At 40.7% G+C, this 23541-nt stretch overlaps 3 protein-coding genes across 7 annotated transcripts in view; all 3 read right to left on the minus strand.

Annotated features, from left to right (window-relative positions):
• Positions 1–28: 28 nt before the first annotated feature.
• stra6l (STRA6-like) lies at positions 29–7041 on the minus strand. The gene is made up of 18 exons (XM_034120336.1): positions 6806–7041; positions 5552–5624; positions 5014–5114; positions 4671–4801; positions 4294–4414; positions 4082–4127; positions 3804–3926; positions 3493–3566; positions 3152–3260; positions 2885–3038; positions 2631–2706; positions 2469–2550; positions 2316–2364; positions 1974–2091; positions 1768–1887; positions 1455–1618; positions 1052–1195; positions 29–800 (listed from the first exon to the last, which is right to left on the minus strand). Exons 1-18 carry the CDS (start codon positions 6829–6831, stop codon positions 562–564), a joined length of 1950 nt encoding a protein of 649 aa, XP_033976227.1. The 5' UTR covers positions 6832–7041; the 3' UTR covers positions 29–561.
• Positions 7042–7278: 237 nt separating this feature from the next.
• Positions 7279–9970, minus strand: spink4 (serine peptidase inhibitor, Kazal type 4). Its single transcript, XM_034120809.1, has 4 exons — positions 9849–9970; positions 9306–9337; positions 8865–8977; positions 7279–7632 (listed from the first exon to the last, which is right to left on the minus strand). The coding sequence occupies exons 1-4, from the start codon at positions 9898–9900 to the stop codon at positions 7587–7589; spliced, it is 243 nt and encodes an 80-aa protein (XP_033976700.1). The 5' UTR covers positions 9901–9970; the 3' UTR covers positions 7279–7586.
• Positions 9971–10207: 237 nt separating this feature from the next.
• Positions 10208–23541, minus strand: part of LOC117474799 (phospholipid-transporting ATPase ABCA1-like) — a 38362-nt gene continuing 25028 nt past the window's right edge. For 2 of the 5 annotated variants that reach the window (XM_034120804.1, XM_034120805.1), the window contains exons 13-49: positions 23250–23458; positions 22975–23151; positions 22660–22882; positions 22259–22480; positions 21947–22151; positions 21702–21815; positions 21341–21512; positions 21116–21247; positions 20887–21026; positions 20627–20764; positions 20288–20517; positions 20100–20172; positions 19790–19992; positions 19618–19669; positions 19385–19522; positions 19074–19222; positions 18798–18922; positions 18218–18316; positions 17908–18097; positions 17698–17792; positions 17576–17608; positions 17369–17474; positions 17038–17112; positions 16321–16490; positions 16021–16198; positions 15795–15910; positions 15542–15686; positions 15305–15428; positions 15063–15192; positions 14727–14910; positions 14440–14546; positions 14069–14210; positions 13746–13880; positions 13509–13612; positions 13306–13398; positions 12948–13191; positions 10208–12854 (exon numbers count right to left, since the gene is read on the minus strand). In XM_034120804.1, coding sequence (XP_033976695.1) covers positions 12711–12854; positions 12948–13191; positions 13306–13398; positions 13509–13612; positions 13746–13880; positions 14069–14210; positions 14440–14546; positions 14727–14910; positions 15063–15192; positions 15305–15428; positions 15542–15686; positions 15795–15910; positions 16021–16198; positions 16321–16490; positions 17038–17112; positions 17369–17474; positions 17576–17608; positions 17698–17792; positions 17908–18097; positions 18218–18316; positions 18798–18922; positions 19074–19222; positions 19385–19522; positions 19618–19669; positions 19790–19992; positions 20100–20172; positions 20288–20517; positions 20627–20764; positions 20887–21026; positions 21116–21247; positions 21341–21512; positions 21702–21815; positions 21947–22151; positions 22259–22480; positions 22660–22882; positions 22975–23151; positions 23250–23458 — 5316 coding nt within the window. In that variant the 3' untranslated portion in view covers positions 10208–12710. The remainder of the gene's footprint in view (positions 12855–12947; positions 13192–13305; positions 13399–13508; positions 13613–13745; positions 13881–14068; positions 14211–14439; positions 14547–14726; positions 14911–15062; positions 15193–15304; positions 15429–15541; positions 15687–15794; positions 15911–16020; positions 16199–16320; positions 16491–17037; positions 17113–17368; positions 17475–17575; positions 17609–17697; positions 17793–17907; positions 18098–18217; positions 18317–18797; positions 18923–19073; positions 19223–19384; positions 19523–19617; positions 19670–19789; positions 19993–20099; positions 20173–20287; positions 20518–20626; positions 20765–20886; positions 21027–21115; positions 21248–21340; positions 21513–21701; positions 21816–21946; positions 22152–22258; positions 22481–22659; positions 22883–22974; positions 23152–23249; positions 23459–23541) is intronic. The other 3 variants (XM_034120808.1, XM_034120806.1, XM_034120807.1) reach the window with 3 other exon arrangements.

A 23541-nucleotide genomic window follows, 5' to 3' on the forward strand; every position in this document is an offset into this window, starting at 1 on the left:
GACTGTTTTTAGATCAATCATCCCCATGCATGGTTCACAATTAGTTTTTTATTTCCAACTAAAAACTTTTGTTTGAACAGTAACCAAATATTTACAACTACAGAATCAGTATAGGCCTACAGTACAGAGGCTATGCAAACACATTTTAAACCATTTCATTACATGACACTTGGTAATATTATATTATAATATAAATATAGTGTACGTTATTAGGATATTAATACAAATATTAGACAGAAATACTGTACAGCAGTTCAAAGCTCAGCTTCACTTAAAAACACTCAATCTCTGTATAGGTTCTCGTTAAATCCAACATGAGTAAATCCTTAAGAATGAAGACTCCTTCTGTGCTGATAGAAAAGTTGACATATTAACAAAATTAACATGCTTTCTAAACGGAAGCTTTTGAAAATGACCATTTGAAAACACCACAGAATTACTTCTACAACTTGTGGATCTACCATTAAACTTATCTTAATTTAAAATGATATAAACAACATTGTTTGACTGATACACGTGTATTTTTTAAATATGATACTAATCTATAGAATTGTTCCTTCATCAATCCTCTGTTGGTGTGACTATGACCACTGGAGGTGACTGTGACTCTGCTTGGCAGCTCTTTGATTGAGAAGCCATGACGCAAGCCTGCACCACCATGTCTGAGTGTGGAGATGATGATGTGTGTACTGATGAAGATGAGCAGAGGTGGTGTTTTCTTAGCAGAATTAAATGAGGGTTCCTCAGTAAGGTATAAAACAATATCCAACGCCTCCTGGCCCGGCTGTTCACAGGGGATTCTAGAAAAAAATAATGAAAAGTTAATGAACTGGAAAGAAGAAGGAAATTAAGTAACGATGAAACAAAACGGAAAAAGATTAATATTGCTAAAACATGTGAATATGTGCACACAAAAACTGTGAATTTTAAAGGTAATTTGAAGAACATAGTTTAGTCACTTGTTGCATTCTAGTTTGCAGACAGATGGAGAATGTGGTTTATATATAAGATACTTGTTTATACAAGAACTACACGCTCACACTATACTGACCTGATTGCACGTTGCTGAATGTGGAGTATGCAGACGCAGTGTGTCTCTCCCATGTGTTGGAGACCAGCAGCTGGCAGAAACACACCATGACTGGATTGTTATGATAGTGGTCAGCAAAGATCATCCCAATCCAAGTAGCATAGCCTGAAACATGCAAGAAGTACTGTCATCTCTACACACCATAATGAGAGATAAACAATATATGCTTTGTGAAATTCTACCATCTACTGAAATAAATAAACCCCACCCCCAAGTAATGATAAAGTTACAGTTGTGGTTCTGACCTACCAACATAGTGTATAAACAAATAGAACTTTAACTGTGATGTTTTATTGTAAAAAAATAAACTTAAACTAATATTGTACTTTTGTCTCACACACGTCTCTGTTGAACTTAAGCTTACCGGGATCCATGGTTTCATATCCTCTCTGCATAATGGTTCGGTCTATGCGGGACACCAGCCATGTTCCCACCACAATGCTGGACAGCAGCCTCATAATGCAGTTACCGATCCCCATCACCACGTTGTAGAAAAAGAAGAAGTAGTTGAAGCAATGGAACGCCTTTCTGAAGAGGGGGTAGAGAAACTGGAACTTCAAGCTACAGATTTACTTTTGAAGTATGCCAAAAATATAAGTCCATAAATGCTAATTTCTAACAGTCAGGGTTTTCTGGCAAATAAAAGACTTGATGTTCTTATATTAAAATATACTCACCTGTTATTGATAGCTAGAGGTTTTTGTTTATCAGTTGGACACATTTTGTCCTGAAGGAAGAACATCTGAACCAGAACTACCTGGAGAATGACCAGGGAGATGACCAGACTCATGGTCAGACTGAAGGACACACGAAATATCAATCAACCAATGTGTCCATTCAAAAGCCATCACATATCCACAACCACAGGGAAAACATGCCTTACACTATAATTCCCAGGTTGTGGAGCATGCTCAGTGCTCTTCCGTGCATTAGAGGAAGAATCAGCCCATAGACCAAAAGCAGAGCAAACAGGAAGTGGACAAAATGGACAATCACGTAGCCTGGAGAGAAAATACGAATGAGACATTCAAATATTTCACATAATCTCTTCACACACATGTTGATTATGTTCTTATTAAGCTCATAAAGAAGGACTGTGTTATTGTTACACGCTACTGTTGTTTTATCAGGTTTCTAGGTTGTAAGGCTTCGTACATCAAAATAGCCTATGTAATTGCTGTTGATTTTGTTTTGAAAGCATTTAGTGATGAGGTGAAAAAGTTACCCCACAGTGTAAATGCTATTTGCCAACCAGAGTATCTTGCAATGGAAGCCTGTAAACAAATTGAAACAGAAAAATGTGTCGATAGCACACGACATTCACATTGTGACCTGAAACAGATTAACAGCCAATGTCAAACTTGTGTGTGTTACTTACGACGCTGACAGCAGAGCTAGGGTTGTGAAACTTTTCAGGAAGAAAACCCTTCTGCCCTTTCCACAGCCTCTTCAAGTGTTTCCTATGATGAATCATGTCAATTATTGTTTATCATAACTTAAACTACATTTTCATATTTAGTTTTTTTTTTAGGTCTCTTACCTGTAACATGCCAAGACATGGAGGCAGTAGGCTACAGAGTTGAGACTAGCAAAGATGTTGGTGGCCAACCAAGCCTCTGGAATTAAAGAAATAACAACAAATTTACTCTGTTTAATTGATCAGGCCACAGTGTATCAATGTGGAGCTGTTTTTTTTGCCTTTTCTTAAACCAGAACTATGAAGAAGTAAGGAAGCAATGCATATTTAGTGTAAATGTACCCATATATTGCATTAATAACAGTTAAATAACTCACTTCTAGACACGTCAATGAACTCTTCCAGCTGTGTTATCATGAATCCTAGAGCTTCAGTGTCATTACAAGAAATAACCAGGTGTTTAAGTGTATCCTTCCACCTGCCAACTTGGTCAAAAGCCAAATCACTGACACTGTAGTCTGCCAGGGTCATCTAGAGAAAAATTAAGCGGATGCACAGATGAAGTGCTTTGTGTTTCCATAACAAAGTTTGTAGATGAGAGAAGTTGTTTTCCATAATTAAACATGAGAGCTGTCCTGCTGTACCATGTATAGGCCTATAAGAGATATAATGACGGTGCCAATGATCCTGTTGGGGAACTTGAAGAAAGGGTCCCACTCATACACTCTTCTCTGGAACCAGCTGAGAGGCTTACTGCAAAAGAGAGACTAATCTGTTATTGAAATGTTGAATAGTGAGAAGCTGACATTTTTAAAAATGTGTAAAAGAAATGTGTAAAATGTGTTTTTGAAAACGGTTGACATTTCCGAGATCTCTTTTTTTTTTTTTGGTAAACTGGTTCAAACAGCAGAACTAGTAAATCCCATTTGTTCACGGTCCGCTTGAAAGCAGCACCAGTGCAGGTGTGCATGGATGTGTGTTCTACCTGTGAACAGGTGTTTTGCACAGCAGTCTTTTAACATGCTGCACCTGGTGTTGCTCAGTCATCTCCTCAGTGTCCTGGCAACAGATTCAGAGTATGTCACACAGAGTTTATTATACATAATGTTCAGGAAAAAACTGATAATCACTGCAGACCTAACTGTGAAGGAGAATAAAATACAGCATAGAATAAAATTATATACCATTGTTTTAATAAATGTGACAATAAAATCACATAAGCTGTAAATTACTAGGTATTATGGAAAATACACAGCAAAAATAAGATCAAAGGTTTTATTCATGAGGGATACTGACCTGTTCCACTTGCAGGTGTATACGAACTGCTTTTACTAGTATGTAGACAAATCGTCCCAAGAGGAAGATGAGGGAAAGGATGCAGGGCCACTGGATAATTAACTTCTGGTATTTACCCAACATCTTTAAAACCACACATAAAAAGTGAGTTATTTCAACAAACCAACAGGAAACACTGTTTTGTACAGCCGTATTTCTTTAGATTTGGGAAGGGACTGGATCCTTGGTGAAAGCCAGACTGCAACATAGCTTTTATTATGGATGTAGTACTCACTTACCATGCCATCTGGACAGGTGAATGTATCCCAGAGTGTGACCATTATCCTAAAAACCAAGCATCAAGACATGATTACATGCTTATGACATCATTCATTTGTCTAACAGGCCAACTTGTTGGATGCTTTTACAATGTTGAGTAACATAAAAAACACACCAGTGAAAGAAACCCTTTGCTGTACTAATCCACATTTTGAGACATATAGACATTTACCAGGACAGAGAGTAGAGTATTCCCAGCACTGCACCAGTTGTTCTGAAGGGTGTGGATAGACAGGCAAAGAAAGGAAAATAGACCAGGCCCACCTCTAAAGCTCCAACCAGATACACTATAGCTGAGGAGAAGAATCAGAAAACATCACATCAATCAACGTCATTTTTTAAAGTTGTGTCTAGATGGTTACCTCAAAGCTGTGAAGATTTAGGATGGGTAAGGTTAGGCATTGTACTTGAATGGTATAGACTGCTGGGCAGCAACTCTTCCAATAGTTTTCTGGGGTCACCACCTAGAAACTATCTTTATTTCCTTTAGTAGCAAAGTAAATAGGTTTAAAATTAAGCCTGGATAAAAATATCAAACAGTGGGAGTACCTCGGGCCCAGGAAGGCACACTGAAGGGGATGTAACTTTCAGAGAAGAGTAGCATGACGCTCGAGGACACGGCACCAAATGCAAACCCATAGGACCAGCGATTGCTCAGGCTTCCTATAGTATCCAAAGGCCTAGGACACAATAGTGACAGAAATACAAATTGATATTGCTGATTTGGCTGCTTAAATTAACCTGTTTAATGTCTAAAAAATATGGGTACATGTTAAATAACTCTGTTGCCTATAACATCCATGGTGCTATATGTTAAATACTTTAGTTGTGATATTGAAACATTGCTTCTAACTTATTTTCATCCTAGTTGTTGTTGCTGTTGTTGACTTACACCACAATAGCAAAACGTCCCCCCAGAAAGGGCAGTCTGTGATCGATGGCCAGTCTGTGGGCCCTCTTCTGGAGGAATGACAGCACCCCTGCAATCAACACCTAGAAGACAAGAAATCAGTACATTATAAACTTTGGTTTTGAACAATATGCTTTAGTATCTGCTTATTCATTGGATGTAGTAATGGTACTAAAGATTTCACGATTTAATTAGGTTATTCTGGTTTCCTAGAAATTCTCCATTTGTTTATATGGTGAATGCATAACAAGGCTAACTCTTTAATTGTAAAAGCAAAATGCATATGGCATTGCTATGTACTACAAGATCTCTGTTCTCATCCTGTGAAATCATGTATCTCCATATTTGTGATATATGATTTTTCATGGTTACATGTTTCTCACAAGGCGGCCACCCAAAAAAAGACAAAATAAATCATTGGATTGGTAGTAAGTTATGGAAAGTGCATTAGTATGTCACCCTCTCTGGAGAAATAAAGCAAAAATATTGATATTTGGGGCTAAATAGATTGACAACTTACTGCTGGTATGAGTGAAATATGCAGGAAGATCTCCATAGAGATTCCATTTTGACAATCCTGCACTGTGGAAAGCCTGGAGAAACAGTGACAACACAAACAGAGTGTAGCAGGATGGAGTAGAGGGAAACACAATGAAACCAAACAGAAATAAATAACTCAAGTGTTGGAAACAGGATGACAGGATCCTTTTGATGTATTTAGCTAATGAACCTACGTAGGTGTGGACAGGCCTAAAGGACATTACAACTACAAGAGACCATCAACCCCTGAGGTGATCCTCTGGTGACTCTTCTGTTCTGGGATGTCACTGACACATTTCAGCATTTTTACAATTTACTCAAGAGTTTGTGTGGTGTTGGTCATTGTTCATATGTATTTCTTTGAACGTACTTAAGCAACACAAATAAATAATAATTTCCTAATTTATGTACACAAACCTGGTCAATAAAGTTGAGTCTATGTCACGATCTGTGTGCGTTGTGTTTTGTCTTGTCTAGATCTGTCTTTGGTTTCCTGTCTGTTGTGTTCCCTCCTACCTGTTTTCCTGATTGTGTTCACCTGGTGCCCCTGTGTTTTCTCCTCCCTCCTCACCTGTCTCTTGTTTCTTTGATTAGTCCTATGTGTATTTAAGTTCTGGTTTTTCTGTCTGTCTTTGTTAGATCCTTGTTTGTCGTTGACTGTGTTCACTGGGAAGAGCTTTGTATTTTTCTTGTAGCCTTTTAATAAAGGTGTTTTCTGTGAAATCTGCATTTGGGTCCTGCCTGCTTCGCTCAACCCTGACAGTCTACTTCCTATTAATGGTCCTTCATAATTCCACATAATTCCAGTACATTTCAAAATCAAATATTACACGTTTAATTCAATAACACTTGTGTAATTAATCTAGTTGCTGTGCAGAAACAGAAGATAATATTCTTGATCCTTTGGAGCAATTTAATAGTTGGCAGAATAGATAGCTGCAGCGTGAGATAATTATCCAAAAGTAGGAACCAATAACCCAATAAACAAAATTAAAAGTATTAAAAGTCATTTTTTGAATGTAGAACCTTTAGAAAATTATTATTTATACATTGTTAAATAGCTACATTATTTTGAGTACAAGATCATTCATCATGAAGTTCAGGTGTATGTTAACTGTTACCCTATCTTGATTTGAAACATGGTTATATCAGGTTGTTATTCCTAAAGTCAATGTTACATTATGACCGGTAGTGAAAGTAAAGAGCGGTAGCAGAGAGCAGTTGGTATACTTACAAGTCTTCCACTTGGTTTCTTATCATCCTAGATAAGTCGGTTCACTGAAGACCAAAAAGCTTTGTTCCTGCTCTGCTGTAAAGATGAGGGAAGTCACTGGATTACAACTCTTCATTTCCTGGTTTCGAGCATGTGACTCACACAGTGACCTTTGACCGTAGAATTCAACGATTTGTTTAATTATATTTTTGTGTGTGGCTTTTTGTCGATGCTATTGCTCACACTCTCCCTGTTTGTCTTTATCATGCTTACACACACACACACACACACACACACACACACACACACACACACACACACACACACACACACACACACACACACACACACACACACACACACACACACCTGGCCAGTATTGACCTATGTGTTACTCAGTACAAGGAGTGTAAACATGTGTCTCTCACAGAGATAAGCAACCGATCATTCACCTCCCGCCTTCACTTTACAAAGGAATTTGGTCAGATGATATAAATCCATTATTTCTCTCCTTTACTTCACTTCCATCACAAAACACACACAAAAGAACAAATGTATAGCTTCCTCTTCTTGATTTTAGTTTTTAGCATCTGTGTTTGTCCTTCTATAAACATAATCAATAATTATTTGTGGTATAATTTATTCATAAGAAATGAACAGAAATTAGTTTAATGCTGAAATACATGTATTGGTCATTGCAATGACACAAACATTGAGGATGTATTGTTTCCCAGATCCACAGGAGGGTCCATAATCAGATCCTGATTGGTTCCCTGAGCGATGACATCATCCCCTGCTAAGTTCAGCAGCCCTCCTCTTTAGCAATCAAAATGTTCATCTTGGTTGTTCTGCAGAGAGGATCATAACAAGACATGGCTGTGAATCACTCAACTTTTGTCTGATGGGATTTAGGTACATTTCCTATCAATGTTGGTTGGAGTAAACCAAAATAGGGGTGGGGCTCTGTTGGAGCGGGCGGGGGATGGGGTGTTGTGTCATTTGGAATGTAATACTGTATTGTACTGATCATTGTATCTTATGTGTCCTTAAAATCAATACAAATGCCTTGATAAAAAAAAAGAAATGTTCAACTGTTCAAAGAATCTGCTCAATTGTTTTGCCAGGATCTTTTTAACTCAGAATAAAATATTTAATGCACGAATAATCTTTTGGCTTTTGGCTTTTCTTAGAATTGTTCAGGACAAAATAGTATCAAAAATGTACCATAGGCTTATTCCCTTTTAGGACTAAAAAGGTGAATAATAGAAAGAACTGTAAAGCTTCTCAGTCATTTTAACCAGGACCTGCTGTCATCCAATCAGGAGTCAGTACTGTGACTGCAGTCTTAACATTTCTCCACCAGCAGAGGGCGACTCCATCACCTCCACAGTCATGTTGGATGATGTGGAGTTAGTGCAGTGTTTCTCAAAGTTGGGGGCGCAGAGGCATGACAGGGGGGCGCGAGAGACCAGGAGGAAAAATGGTTATTCAAAAATAAATTAAATCAAACCAAATTTTGAAAGATTATTGATTCGAAAATAATATGATACAGTAGTACAATTACGTCTGGGTCTCTGTGTTTCATTCAAGCTCGGCTCTGTGTGTGTGTGGAACGAGCCATTTTGTGTGCGTGTGCAAGCGAGCGAGAGAGAGAGCAAAGTATTATAACTTATTGTTCTAGCAAAGGGATTGCACAATTGTATTATGTAATAATTTTGTTGACCACACAGAATTATGGAGCATTGTTTTATTATCACTGTTCTAGCAAAGTGATTTTTTTATTTTTTTGAAAGGAATGCTCACTTTCATATTGATGTATTTTAATAAATGTTAACTTGGCCCATTACGTGACTATTTGTGTTGGGGGGGCCTGACTCTTTTTTTTCTCCAAAGGGGGGGCCTGACAGAAAAGGTTTGAGAACCACTGAGTGTGAAGGCCCTGAGAGTGGAGCAGCTGTGTGTGTGTGTGTGTGTGTGTGTGTGTGTGTGTGTGTGTGTGTGTGTGTGTGTGTGTGTGTGTGTGTGTGTGTGTGTGTGTGTGTGTGTGTGTGTGTGTGTGTGTGTGTGTGTGTGTACTCACTGCCTCTGGACACACAGGGTACACTCGTTGGCATAAGTGTTCCCGTCGCTGCCGCACACAGGAGCGAGGTTCAGGGGGCACGCCATGATCTCCTCCGTGTCAGGACAGGAGGGCTGGCGGGAAAAAAAACACAGGATCTGCGGTGACTTACTGCAGAGAAAACTTGACCTGTGTTAAAACATGTTTTGTCACTTAATGTATCTATATTTATTTAGATGTTATGTTTTATTTTTTATACATTTTTTAACTCCATTATTATTATTTTATCTGATACATATTTATATTTATAATCTAATAAAAAACGTATGAAAAACTAAGTCCATTACTTTTTTATCTTGCACATGTTTGAACACACACACACACACACACACACACACACACACACACACACACACACACACACACACACACACACACACACACACACACACACACACACACCTTTCTCAGGAGTCCATAGTCCTCCTCAGCATCTGTAAAGAAGGAAATAATTGACTGCATTTGTGATAAATTCCTGTGCAAGAGCAAGTTCATAAACAACTCACCTGATAAAGAAAAAGCATCAAAAAGATGTGTAGATTTACACCAATAGACTAGAAATTGCATGAATTTATGTTGGAATGAAGAAAGCGTAGTATTCTACCTGTGAAGAATTTTAACATAGCTAATGCTGATATTACAGTATAGAGTAGAGTATATTCTTGGGTAACTATTTTACTATACTGTAAAGTGGCTATAAACAGTCTGCAAAGTATTTTTTATTTTATATTTCTCTCATTTTTACTTACTGTTTTCTCTTTGACAACAATATGTCGTTTTTGTAGCGGTTCAATGTAAAAAAAGCTACTTTAATTCAAAGCTTTTAATACTTTTATTTTTCATTCTTTGCCATCCAAACCAAAATCCCTGTGAGGACATAAAGATTAATCTAGAACATCCTTCAAATGCAAAAAATACCTCAAATAAAGTGTTTTTCTCTGTTACCTGCAGCCACGCAGATGAGCAGGAGTCCCAGAAAAACAAGTCTTCCAATCATGATGCTGGTCGATGAATAACTAAGAGTGACAGAAACTTCTGAACCTGTCACTGTTTTACTGGCAACATAATTGTGTGTGGGAACACAGCAGGTGAAAATACACACACAAACACATGCACACTCTAGAAACATACAGTGATCCACACACACACACACACACACACACACACACACACACACACACACACACACACACACAAAGTAAACATTCCTTTTGTTCAGTCATTAGCTACAAACTTCCATATGACAACAAGCTTTTTGTGGGAGCGCACACAGATCAGACAAACAAAATGCAAAACAATCAGGATTTTTTTCAAAATGTATGAATTTTTTATTTCACAATGTAAAGAGTAACTATACACAATGCGTAACAGACTCAAACAGCTGTTTAATACTTAAAAATGTAAACAAATAATAATATTGAGCACGAGAAGAGAAAAATCCCGACTGTAGTTTTGTCTCTATCTTACTTTGCGTTTCGCTGTTCCACTTATCTTCTCATTAACATATAAGCCTTCGTTCTCGATTTCAAGTTTCAAACTAAATGTTCCTAATGCAGTGGTGTAGCATCATTGCATCTGGATTATACCTGTGTTCCAGTTCAGAGATTTGTTTTAAAATGCCTAATTTAACATACCCAAATCCCTACTTTTACATCTTTGACAAAACAGGCTATGAAGTCTATAAAGTGCTCACATTTAGATGAGGATTTTGGTACGTTCCACGATTTGTATATGACACAGATGACCCGTAATGACAATCTGTCATTAATGGAAACCATGGATACGATTTTTTGGACTATAAAGCATTACAAGCACAACTCTAATTCACATGGTCCCTGTTTATGTGTAGCCTGGCTTCTTTAATGTAGCATTGGAAACAACATTTGTTTGAAGTAGCTCAACCTCAAGCCTGAACATTTGAGTTTTTGACAGTACAGTAAGTGTGGCAGCTTATTAATGAGGACAGACAGGAAGTTTAGAATTTGGCAACATGACGAATAGATAGAAAAACGGATAGAGTTGTACGATGGAGCACACATTGGACATAATATGTGCTTTCTGTATCGAGCTGCTGACAATGGATAGAGAACTTAAATCAAAGCACAACTTAAACTTTACAAAATAGTCGCATCCTCCATGTTATGCTGGTTGATCAAAGATATATATTCAGCTCCATTTGGCACAGATACTGTTTGTTCACTCCACTGGTAACGTTTTTTTCTGACTTGACATCACAAAGTTGCTACTGTACATAATATCCACATCGGTGCTGGCTCAGGTCTGAAATGCTGCCATGCTGCCGTCACACAGGCAAGCATGAAAGCACCAGTTACCATCTTTAGATCTTAGACAAGTCGAGTAGCAGTGAAGCCACATTTTGATACAGACTTTTCTATTTCTCTTTTACAACATATTTTTGGATTTAGACTCTATATGTGCCAGTAATCTCACAACAATGAAGCACAATTCAGTTGTTACCCGTCCATTTACAAGCTGATCCCACGACATGCTCCGGCACACACACAGAAGTGCTGATAGTCTAGTGTGTGGCCCAGTGGAAAGCATGCAGTATAATATTTCCAAGGAACTTTCCATAACCAGTTCACATTTCCTTTCAACTTTCTCTTGAAGTCACAGCTGCAAGTTTGTGATGGTCATCTTGCAATCGACTCTGTTTAGCATTCAGTTCTTTCGAAGAGAGCAGGGCGAGTAAAAACAAGCCAGTGTAGCAAACTGCACATCTTGTACAGACATCAAGCAACCACAATATTTTAGTTTTTTTTGTTTTTGAACAGTCAAGCATCATTCATCATCTTCACAAAAAGCCCCTTTTTTGTGCTTCGATGCCTGTTGGTATCTGTCTTATACATTCCTGGGCAGCCTACATACATTGTTGTTGTTTTAATGGAGTGCTCAGATTTCTCTCTCCACCATGGTACAGTATAGGCACTGTTCTGGACAATGTCAAGGACACAAATTAAAACAAATTAAAAAGACAACTTGGTTATCAATCTTAATTATTATCCAAGAAAGGAAAAATAAAAACTCCAAAGAGGTTACATTTGTCTATTAGAATTAAATTATTTTCAATAACAGAATTAGCAAAAATGTATATGATTGAAAGTAATTGGATTGTGATTTTTTTTTACCATAATTTTCAAGATAAAAACAACTGCACTTGGTAATAAAGAGAGACCGAGAGAGCTTTGACCCTGAATATAAAAATAGTCATTCCGTCTTTTTAGCCGTTGGCAGTGAATGATCTGAACAGTTTTTTTAGTTTTTTGTTTAACGCTGTCGTGTATTCACGATAGAGAGCAGCACATACACAGTCCCACGGACTACTGCTGACTACTTTTAGGAACTGAGATAAAAAACCTAGAGATATTTCCTTCCTTCATCCCACATGCCGTGTCCACTGAGGGACCAGCGCGGCTCCAAGCCTTCAGTCCTGTGCAGCATTTAAATCCTGCTGTCGCTTCAAGTGTTTCTTTCTTTCTGTCCATCTAGTGAAGGAGAAGCACCGGTCTCGACCCTCACAGGAATATCTTCTTAAATATATTCATATATATTTCTTGCATTGATTTGCATTGTTTCAGTGTCACAATACCTGCAGCCTCTGCCTTTTTTAAGAGGCTGTGCGCTGAAGTGCAGGTCCACTGAGAAATGATAACAATTAAAAAAGACTAAAAAATTGAAATAAAAAATGAACAAAGTTCTCCTCCCCCCTGCAGGTTAGTGGTCAATGTTTGCTGGGAGGGGGGAGGGGGGGGAAAGCGTAGCAACTCCCCCTGATGGTATGTGGAATCAGACGCAGCTCTCCTTGGTCGTGTTGTCCTTTAGGAAAGTGTTCAGCTGTGAAATGTCCACTACCACAGCGTCCCGTTTGTGTAGAAGGCCGTCTTTCAAATGGTCCTCATCACTTTGGTCCTTGGCGAAATTGACAAACACCTGCAGGAAGGAGAGAAGAGGGAGGAGAAATTAGACTCAGCCTAAACTAAAGTCACCATCCAGTTGTAGACAGAGCATTGGGTGAACTCTTACTTGGTCTAAAGTTGTCTGTGAGACGGAGTAGTCCTCTATGCTCAGGGTGTCCTTGTTCTGAGAGAGCAGGGAGAAGATGCGGGCGAGCGAGGTGAGGGAGGTGGGCAGCTGGTACTGCAGCATGTTTCTGTGTTTCTCCTTCAGATTGCTGCCTGGGAGCTCCCGCTCGATGAACTCCATCACCGGCCGGAGGTCCGGGTCTGGGCCCGCCACCCGCAGGATGATGGTGTAGCCATCCCCAAACCTGATGAGAACACAACAAAACACATTTAATTCAACTGAACTGTTTAAGTGCTAATCTTAAAAATCTGGTATTATATTTTTAGATATGTGTTTGTCTGGCATCATGTGTTCCTACCTGTTTTTGAGATGCTGCACACTGCCCAGACAGCGGAACCTGCCGTTGACCATGATGGCCATTCTGGTGCAAAGCACTTCACACTCCTCCATGCTGCAAAGAAACACACCAGGATGAGTTTTGTCATGTTGAGGTAAACTCACAACAACAGTATAAAGTTCACATATTTGAGAATATGTCAAATTCAGATGCTATAATCTAACCTATGAGAGGTCAGGACTACAGATCGTCCCTCCTTGACGATGCTCAGGATGGCGTTCCACAGAGCGCGCCGTGCTTTAGGATCCATGCCTGTCGTTGGTTCATCCTGTGAAAAGAAAGAAACAGATGATCAGATGCTGCTGCTGTTGAACACACACTGGCTTCAGTAACTTTGGATCACACTACTTCACTGCAAATTCATTCAGAAGTATTTTGTTTAAGAATGAACATTTACTCACCAAAAAGACTACAGGCGGTCCTCCTATGAGAGCGATGGCAGTAGACAGTTTCCTCATGTTGCCTCCACTGTAGCTGCCTGCTGACTTGTCCACATATTTGACCAAACCCAGCTTACGGATGCCCCACTCTGCCACCTAGTGGACATAATGAAGATGTCATGAGTGTCCACCATTTTCTTTTTCTTTTGTGCATACACAATGATGTATTATACCATTTGATTTGAAATAGATTTGAAAGTGTGATACAATTGATTAACTAATACAATATGTCATAATAAATGGAGTGGGTTCATGTGTGTTAATGACATTAGTTTGTAACTGACCTCGCAGACTTCCTTCTCGGGCACTCCCCTCAGGATGGCGTAGAACTCGAGGTGCTCTCTGCCGGTCAGCAGGTCGTTGATGGCATCAAACTGAGGACAGTAGCCCATGTTCTGATGCACCTCGTCTATCTCTGAAGTCACACTGGAGGGAGATGAGCACATAAAGAAGAGCGTTATTACGTTTCATACAAAGCATAACAAAATGTTGCCCTGTTTGGACGTTTTCTAGAAAATAAAAGAAAGCTATAATATTCCAATTGCAAATCAAAATTAGACAAGAAAAAGATGACTGTACTTTTATCCAATCAGGCTTATATACATTATAATGCAAAGGATTGGATGTGCATATTTTGAGGTTAGATGTGTCTCACCTCTTGCCAGCCAGGTAGGCCTCTCCCCCGGTGACTGTGGAGTCTCCTGTCAGCATTTTAAAGATGCTGGTTTTCCCTGCCCCATTCACTCCTAGCAATCCAAAACACTGCAGGAAAAAAGGGAAAACTAATGTTTATTATCACAGAAATATAGAGATTTGGGAACCATGTTTACCACATGAACATTTGAACAAAACATAACTGTTTATCTGTACGTAAGGTTTTCCTGGTGGCCCTGTGTTAACATCAAGTGTGTATCAGGTGCATGCTGTCTGTCTGTGTCATACCTCTCCGGGGGGGATGCCAACACACAGCCGATCCACTGCCGGCTTCTGTTTCCTCTTGTAGATCTTGGTGAGCTCTTTGATCTCCAGGATGTCTGAATGTCCTCCTCCGTTCAGGATCCTCTGCCGCTCTCTGGCCACGTCCTCGTCTTCCTCTCCAATAGGCTTCAGATGACTGGTGGAAGACCTGCAGCACAGGAGGCAGGAAGACAAGAGGTCACACTCAGGACAGAAACAGATTTTCAACCAGAGATATTTTAAATCCAAGTTGTTATAGAGAAACAAAAAGTTTTGTATGGACACTTTGTGAGGGTCACACGTGTTAAAGGCTTCACCCACCTGGCCTTGAAGAAGAAGTGGTACTGAATGAGGATGGTGATGGTGAAGAAGACCACTCCCTGTATAGCCATTGCAAACAAGTTCTTGCCCACCATGTCCCAGGCCAGAGGGGAGCGGAACCGGTTTTCACCTACAGAGACACAACCACAATCCATTAAAACATGTTTAAACAATGTGTATACTTATTTCCCTTGTCAGGATTAAAAAAACGATTTAATTTAAAAAAAGTTGGCAGTAATTACCAAATCTCTCCAAAGCGTCGGCCATTGCCTGATTCTTCACCATGTCGATCAGTCCTCTGCCCAGACAGAAGTGAGGGAAGATGAGGAACACGTTCTTCAGGATGTCGTTGATGCCACCGATTTCCTTCGATAGGAAGTGAATATTAGAAGTTAGTATTGATTTTGATAGTCATTCAAAAGCCTCTTTTTTCTACACAATCGTTAACTTCTTTAACTATCTGAATCAAAATGTCTTACATTGCTTCCAAACAGCTCCAGTACAAATGTGGAGACGCTGCCATTGATTCCTATCAGTATGTTCACGCTGGTCAGAACCACGTAGGCCGTGCTGGGGATCTTAAAGAAGAACGAGGCCGGGTACATCAGAGGGGTGATGGACCATCTGGAAAAGAGATACAAAGATCAGGTTAGAGGGGAGAAAAGGATACACACATTGAGAGAATAAGGAAAGGAGAAGCTAAAAGATGTATTTATTTCCGAGTCAATGTACCCGTAGAGCAGCAGCAGCAGCGCCAGCACGGGCAGATTGGTGGAGGAGACGTAGGAGTCTTGTTGGAAACACATGAAGATAATGATGACCAGTGTGGCTGGGACGACGTAGTTACACTGCAAAAGAGAGAGAAACATATGCTTTAGTAAGTCCTATCACTCTTTCCTGATTGTATTTAATCTAGATTGAAGAGGGGCTAATGAATGAGGGGTTTGCGATGTCTTACCATATCCCAGACAAAGTTGGCCAGCCAGTAAAGTAGAGGCTGCACTCCGCTGATGAACTGCATGTGCTTGGCTTTGTTTACTCTCTCTTGGATGAGGAAGACCACAAAACTGGCAGGGACAAAGGACATGGCGAAGATCACGCAGATGGAAACCAGCACGTCCACTGATGTCGTCATCCTGAGGGAGGGAGGACACAGAGACAGAAGACGTGAGAATTACAAGTGCTGTCTTAGAAAGGGTCAAAGAGATGTTGATTCCCAAGTGTACTCTGGTATAAACAGTTAAACAGTTATACTCACAATGCGACCTGGGACAGCTGCTCCTTGGTGAGGTTGAGCGGGTGATTGGAGGCAGTGATGCCAAACTTAGTGGGGTCTTTGTCGGATGGCAGATTGGCCCGCAGGATGCCATTGTTCATCACATTGAGGAAAGAACCGATGCTGTGCCAGCCCTTGTTGTTGAACCAGATCTGGAGATAGAGAGGCATGTTTAGTGTCTGTTAGCTCAGAGTAAATAGAGAGCAGTCTGTGAGTAAATTAGAAACTTGGTGATCAGATGAGTGCCACAAATCTGCATTGGAGTAAATGACGGTATGTCTTGGTGACCTCAAATCTGTTTCCTTATATAGCCATCGTTTTTTTCTGTCCAAAATACTTGATCAATGGAGAGAAATACATTATGCATAATTCATATATAGGGGAAAAAAAGAACAAGAAATGTATTGAATGTGTGGAGATGAAGCTTTAGATCTTCTATTCTGCCACAAAGCAGGAACCAATTATAGAGTAATCAAGTCACACAGAATGAATAGAGTGAAAGAAGCCCATTGTGTCTACTTTGGATAATGTGGTGAGGGCGGCTTGAAGGTAACCGGCAGGGCCACGTGTTGTTGTATAACCACTGTGTGTGTGTGTGTGTGTGTGTGTGTGTGTGTGTGTGTGTGTGTGTGTGTGTGTGTGTGTGTGTGTGTGTGTGTGTGTGTGTGTGTGTGTGCGTGTGCGTGTGCGTTTGCTAACCTTGACGTTGTTCTTGGTGTCCAACCCTTGCATAAAATTGGAGAGACTATGAAAGAAACGATCCGCTGCAGTTCCCTGGAGGGTGGGAGAGGGAGGAAGTCTTCTTTAGCACATGGGTAAGTAGACAATGTTTAAACCTGCTAAATATATAATAGACTATACCATCTAGCTACACTACAGCCATTATTATAAAAACATACAAATTAAATGAGTCAATCTCCTCAGCAGTTAGCCTTAACTAAAACAAGCTCAGTACAGTTGACCTCATTAGTGTCTACTTTGGCATGAGCTTAGTGCAGTTTATAAATAATCATAGAATGAAATCTCTTACTCTCTCCAGGCGGAAACGTCTCTTCAGCTGAGCGATCGCTTCATCAACCTGATCTGCATGGGATGAAAGCTGAGAACTCCTGGCGCCCAGCGAGAACCCACCGTATCTGTGAAGATCACAAATAATGTTAATATCAGCGAAGAGCAGAGAGGCATTCAGTTTGATATTATCGACAAATTAGCTCAAAATGGGTCTATGATAATTTACCTGAACTCGTTGACCCAAATCTTGTTCCTTAGGCTGAAAAAGAAACAAAAGAAAAGATTAAGTTCAATGAAACATAATACAACAGGACAAGAACTAATTAAGAAATGTAAGATGAGTGTTACCTCTTGCCAATGATCTGAGCGTAGGTTTTAACCAGATAGTCTGAGATGTTCCTGCCAGTCAAGTTCTGAAGAGTGTCCGTCTCACTGATCTTCATCTGGATACACAAACAGACAAAATATGTATTAACATTTGTGTAACTGGTCTTAATTTGTCATTTTACATTGGTTTACACTTCAGTTTTGACTTTCTAATGATGTGATGTCACCAACCTCTGGTGGTGGAAGCCCCCCGGCTCCAGCGGGACACTCGGGGAGCATCCTCTTGCGTCCTTCACAGCTGCACTCACACATGGGGGAGGGATTCTCCATAGACCAGTTGCCATTGTCGAACATTTCCTTCACACTTTGAGAGACCAGAGGGGCCGACCACTCGTCCCCAACTTCAGTGCAGTGACTGTCCCTGGAGCAAAGAGAGACAATTCTTAATAAAGGCTACCATAGTTGTGTTACAACGCTTCTTCTGTAGATGTATGGTTTGTTATTTTCTTTAATGAATGATTAAATTCTTCTAAAAACTCACGGTGAGGGTTGTCCATCCATGCAACGTGTCCCGAATCCTGGCTGTTCTGTAAGAGCGCTGTGTAGTTTGTTGATGTGAGGATCTTCAGGTATGTCATTACTGCAAACACATAGAACACATTGCCTTTAACATCACAAAGCATTTATTAACTACCTTGAAACGGAAATACATAGAACAATTATGTTGAACAAGATTGCAGTCAATAATAGATTGACATTTAAAATAGCTTTATCATCAATTTATCACACCACCACTCTTAAAACTTGTTTCTAAAGTTTCACAGAGTACTAAAATAAATACTGAACGCAGTGCAGTTTTCAGCACTTATTCGTTGCCTAGCTTGTGGATTTAAAATACATCAGTTATGTAACATGCAACCCTTTGTGAACTGAGGTAACCTCTTACATATTTAATGAGTGGTGCACTTTGTAGATGGAAATACCACATTTATATAGAAAATGTGCATTGAAAGAGACTGATTCGTTTGAGGTGAATTTAAGATTAAAAAGTGCTTTTAAAGGATAAATGGAGAAAATGTTTAGAAGGCAATTTTCTTCAGACATAAAGAATGGTATCTCACCTAATGAAGGTAAACTGTTCTCCATACATGCTGTTATCCAGAGACAGACTTGGGTACTTTCCAAACGGAGGGACAATCAGACTGAATATCAGGGCGATACACACAAACACGGCCGGGAGAACAATCTGAAAAATAACATCATGACAATTTATCACAACTTGCACACATGAATACTAACTAACTTCAGAACTATTGCCTAATTTGAACAGGGTGTATATTTTCTGCAGGAGAACTATTTTTGCAAACAGTAAAATATTTTAAAAAGCATTAGCGTACCTGAGCAAAGAAGCCTTTCCTGGAGCGCCGAGCGTAGAGGAATCGTTTCCAGAGGAGAGCAACAAACTGCTGTCTCTTCAGACTCCAGCCTTTAACCTGGTATGAGCCTTTTCCATCTGACCCACTGAGCCAGTCAGTCTCACGGGATTCTGGACAGAGAAGACACGATACATATAACCAACTTGTCTTGTGACCTGATTTTGTAATATTTCAAATAAGTCAGTAACCACAGAATATTTAAGATTGCAATTTTACTGCAAATTCAAAAATGTGTAAAAATATTTTTCTGTTAACAATAAGATTTTTGCTACCATTGAATTGAACCCTGGGTAGTGAAGGCCTACCTTCAGAGTCATTGAAATCAAAGTCGTCTTCAGTGAAGGGCTTCAGGCAGCTCTGGTGGTCTCCGAATGCATGATGGCGACGAGTCCTGGTTGGAACGACTCCATCTGAAATCACATGAGGGTCAACATGTTAATATAACAATATGGAGATATTAGGAGTGTGCATGCTGTAAATCTGGCAAATGCAACACAAATCTTACCTGAAAGCTCAACAGCATCCACTCCACTGTCCTCAGCAACTTTCAAGAAAATCTGCATAGTGGAAATAAACACAATTAGAACATCAGAAGAACAGAGAAATTCCATCTAGACAAAGTATATAACTGCTCTAAGTTTAATTCAGCAAACTGAGAGCTCTTCACTGCTTCTCACCTCTTCCAGGGTGGTATCAGATATTCCATAGCTGGATATTCCAAGGTCGGTGAGTCTGTCATCCAGCTCGTGGAAAAGCTCGACAAAGGCTCCGTCTTTAGCAGATTCGTAGGGCAAGACGTAGGTGATTTCGTGGCCAAGGTCCTCAACCAGGCGAGCCTCTTTGACATGTTTGAATATCAGGTTGGAGATAAGCGACACATCTGTAGGGAAGAAATTAGCAGAAAAGAGTGAGATGTTTGTGAGGGGAAATGATAAGATTAACATACTATATGCCTTAGGAATAAACCGCCATTTTGTCAGTTCTTACCAATAGTGGTGGTTTCACTCTCCGGTTCGCTGCCCAGACCAGCATCTGAACTGCTTTCTGATACGCTGTCCTCCTTAACCAAAGACAAAAAGGTCTAAGTAAATTGTACTTAAACAATGGAAATGAGACAGCTTCTTGTGTATCTTTTTTTTTTTAAAACACAGGTTCTCCCGAGCAATCTTTCTTACCTTCTCGGCCTTCTTGATGTAGGACACGGTGCTGGCAGAGTTCCTGCAGGACTGAAGCGCCAGGTCGTAGTCTCTCTTGACCAGGGTCAGGTAGTAGCCCGTGCCCAGCTGGGTCTTCAGGAAGAGGGAGGAGCCTACGCAGCACAGCTTGCCGTGGGAGATGATGGCGATGCGATCACCCAGGATGTCAGCTTCGTCCATGTGATGGGTGGAGAGGATGATGGTGCGGCCTGAGGGAGGAACACAGTGGAAAATGTAGTTTGTAAAACAGTAGTCCTTTCAGAAGTTGTTGGAAAGAATGACTGTTACTGAGTAAGCACCAAATTCAGGTTAGTTTACCTTGTCTGTATTTGAGCAGCAGGTCCCAGATGCCCCTGCGTGCGTAGGGATCGACTCCAGCAGTAGGTTCATCCAGGATCACCACTTTTGAACCCCCAACAAAAGCCAGGGCCACTGAAAGCTTCCTCTGCATCCCTCCTGCAAAAACAACACGATGAAAAAGTCAGAATGACATCTTTAAAAAGGACTATCTAATGTAAAACCTGTCTTATATGACTTGTGAGATGACTAAAAGAAAATAAATTAGTGATGAGACTGACCAGACAGGGTGTGGGTGCGAGCGTTTCGTTTGTGAGGCAGTCCGACATCGTTCACAATCTGTTCCATCTCTGCCTTCACCTTTTCCTCGGACAGCCCCTTCAGACGGCCGTAGAACCAGATGTGTTCCTCGACTGTCAGCCTGAATAACAAAACAGCAAGAAATCGCACAATTAGCACAAAAAAAGCAACTTTACTGTGCAAAGACTTCTTGATGCTGTGTATACGTACATGCTGAAAAGTACGTTGTGCTGCGGACAGACGCCCAGATTCTGCCTGATGGTGCTGAGTTCGCTGCGGATGTCCTTCCCGTGGATATAGGCGGTGCCAGATGTGGGTGGAAACAACCCTGTGAGGATTGACCTATCGGAAAACAGGTAGGAACATAACAGTCAATTACCATCATTTGCTTAGAGTAATGTAATTGTACAGCGGATAATCTGTGTATTATCTTACATAATGGTGGTCTTGCCAGCTCCATTGTGTCCGAGGAAGGAGGTAATCTGTCCCTTATAGAACCTCAGGGACAGCCCGTCTACAGCCAGCTTGTTTCCATGGCTGTACACCTTCACCAGATTCTCGATGTAAACACCTGGCTCGATGTGGCTTGGTTCTTCCTCAATACAAACTGGATAAAAATAAAGAAAAGGACAACGGTATATTAGCCATGAGGTGAGCTTATGTTTGAAAATACACATTAAAGAAGGGATCATGTATCTGTTCTTTAAACTTAAGACAATATTTCACCAGTGGTTTTATATCTGGAAATGAATCCTTAAACAGAAATGCAATTAATTGTAAGGATAATGATTTGTACCTTCAGCGTTGCCCTTCTTTGACAGAGGGGTGGAGATGTTGGGGTTTTCTTTCTCTCCACACCAGTACGACTTAGTGAAAGGGAAATACCACGGCCTGGGGATCCCATACTGACCTGGAAGAGAATGAAATGGTTAGTTATTTAGTGCAGTCCACCGAAAGAACCCTAATTATTTAACTGCGCATTGTTGATTTAGCTCTTTACAGGAACAAATACCAAAGTTGTAAACCATATCCATGACTCACCAGGGAACACAGCTTCAAAGTACCAGGTCATTATTCCGTAGAGCACAGCATCAAACAGCATGAGGGAGATGGAGGTGGTCAGGTTGTAGCTGTCGTCCTCCAGGGGGCTGGCCAGCAAGTTGGACCACTGGATGCCCACCCCTTGCTCCTCAAACAGGGCGAAGTACTCACAGCCAAAACCGAACGCCACAGGAGAGAGCAGACTCTGTGAGAACAACAGAGGAGCCAGAGTTTAGATGAGAGGAAAATGCAACACTCAACACAAAATACTTCCTGTAATAATGTACATATTTATATTATTCTTCCACACACCACAATGAGTTTTGCTCCAAAGCCCACGTAGTCCTGCCAGGCGACACACAGCACGTAGGGCAGGTAGAGGGTGAAGTAGATGATGCCACCGCAGGCGGCTGCCAGGTTGGCGCGAGAGAAGAGAGTGCTGATGAGGAAACACTGCATGATGGTAACAATGCCGAAGGATGCCAGGAAAATAAACACTACGCCTGGGTCACTGTAAGGCAGCAGGTTGCCCATCTGAAAGAAATGGAAAAATAAAGGTTTATAAAGTTTCCACCTTACAGCAGCTTGTTTTCAACATGTTCAGATATTGGAAATAGGGATCAAGGGAAACAGAGTGAATATCATCTAAAATGTTAAACATCAGCCATGATCAGTGCTGACATGTATCTGTGAGTGTCTGGGATAAGACTTACCTTCAATAACACCACCAACAAGCCGGCGCTGATCAGAAGTGGGATCAAACTGCTGATGAACCAGCTCAGCCACAGGGTTCCGTTATTCAGTCCCATGATCCTCATGGTCTCTTTGAGGCGGGCCTCCTTCTCATATACGACGCCCTTGATGATGATGGCCACAGAGTACATCCACGCCAGGGTCATGAAGAGAGGCATGGACCGACTCATCACCCTCAGGAACCTGAAAAAGAGGGAAAATTGGTCACACGTGTTTTTGATACTTATACAGTGAAAATTGCAATTAGTCTCTTGCTTTGCACTGTGGTCCCTTACATGTCATCAACAAAGCAGGGGTAGGGCATTTGCTGGATGTAGATTCCTGTCTTCTCTTTTGTGCCAGTGATGGCTCGGATGATTCCCTGCTCGATGACGTCCTGCAGGTAAGAAAATCCGCCCCAGATGTAACGAAGGTCCTCGAAGGGGTCTGCCCTGGGACCGGGGTCCCAATAACTGCAAATCAAGATTACAGTCAGTCACTTCATAAAAACAAGTGGAGAAGAATTTGCAATGGCTCTGCAATAGAATAACATTCAGAAGTAGCTTCTTACCCATCCTTGATCTTGTTGGTCCTCTCCACATTATCGATGTCCATGCGGATCTTGTAGTTGACGTTGGGAGGCAGTTCAGTGCTGTTGCCATGGGCGATGTCAGGAAACACGATTCCAGCCCAGAACTTCTGGTTGTGCAGAAGACCCATGGACTTGTTGACCAGTCGCTCCTCATTGGCTACTGGCTCCAGCTTGTCCAGGTTCACACACTGAAAGGAAAAGAGAGGGCACATTTTACTCAGAGAAGCATTTCCAGAAAGTGTATGAAGACTTTAAATGGCGTTTGGAGGGA

The sequence above is a fragment of the Trematomus bernacchii genome, unplaced genomic scaffold, assembly GCF_902827165.1.
Source record: "Trematomus bernacchii unplaced genomic scaffold, fTreBer1.1, whole genome shotgun sequence".
Lineage (NCBI taxonomy): Eukaryota > Metazoa > Chordata > Actinopteri > Perciformes > Nototheniidae > Trematomus > Trematomus bernacchii.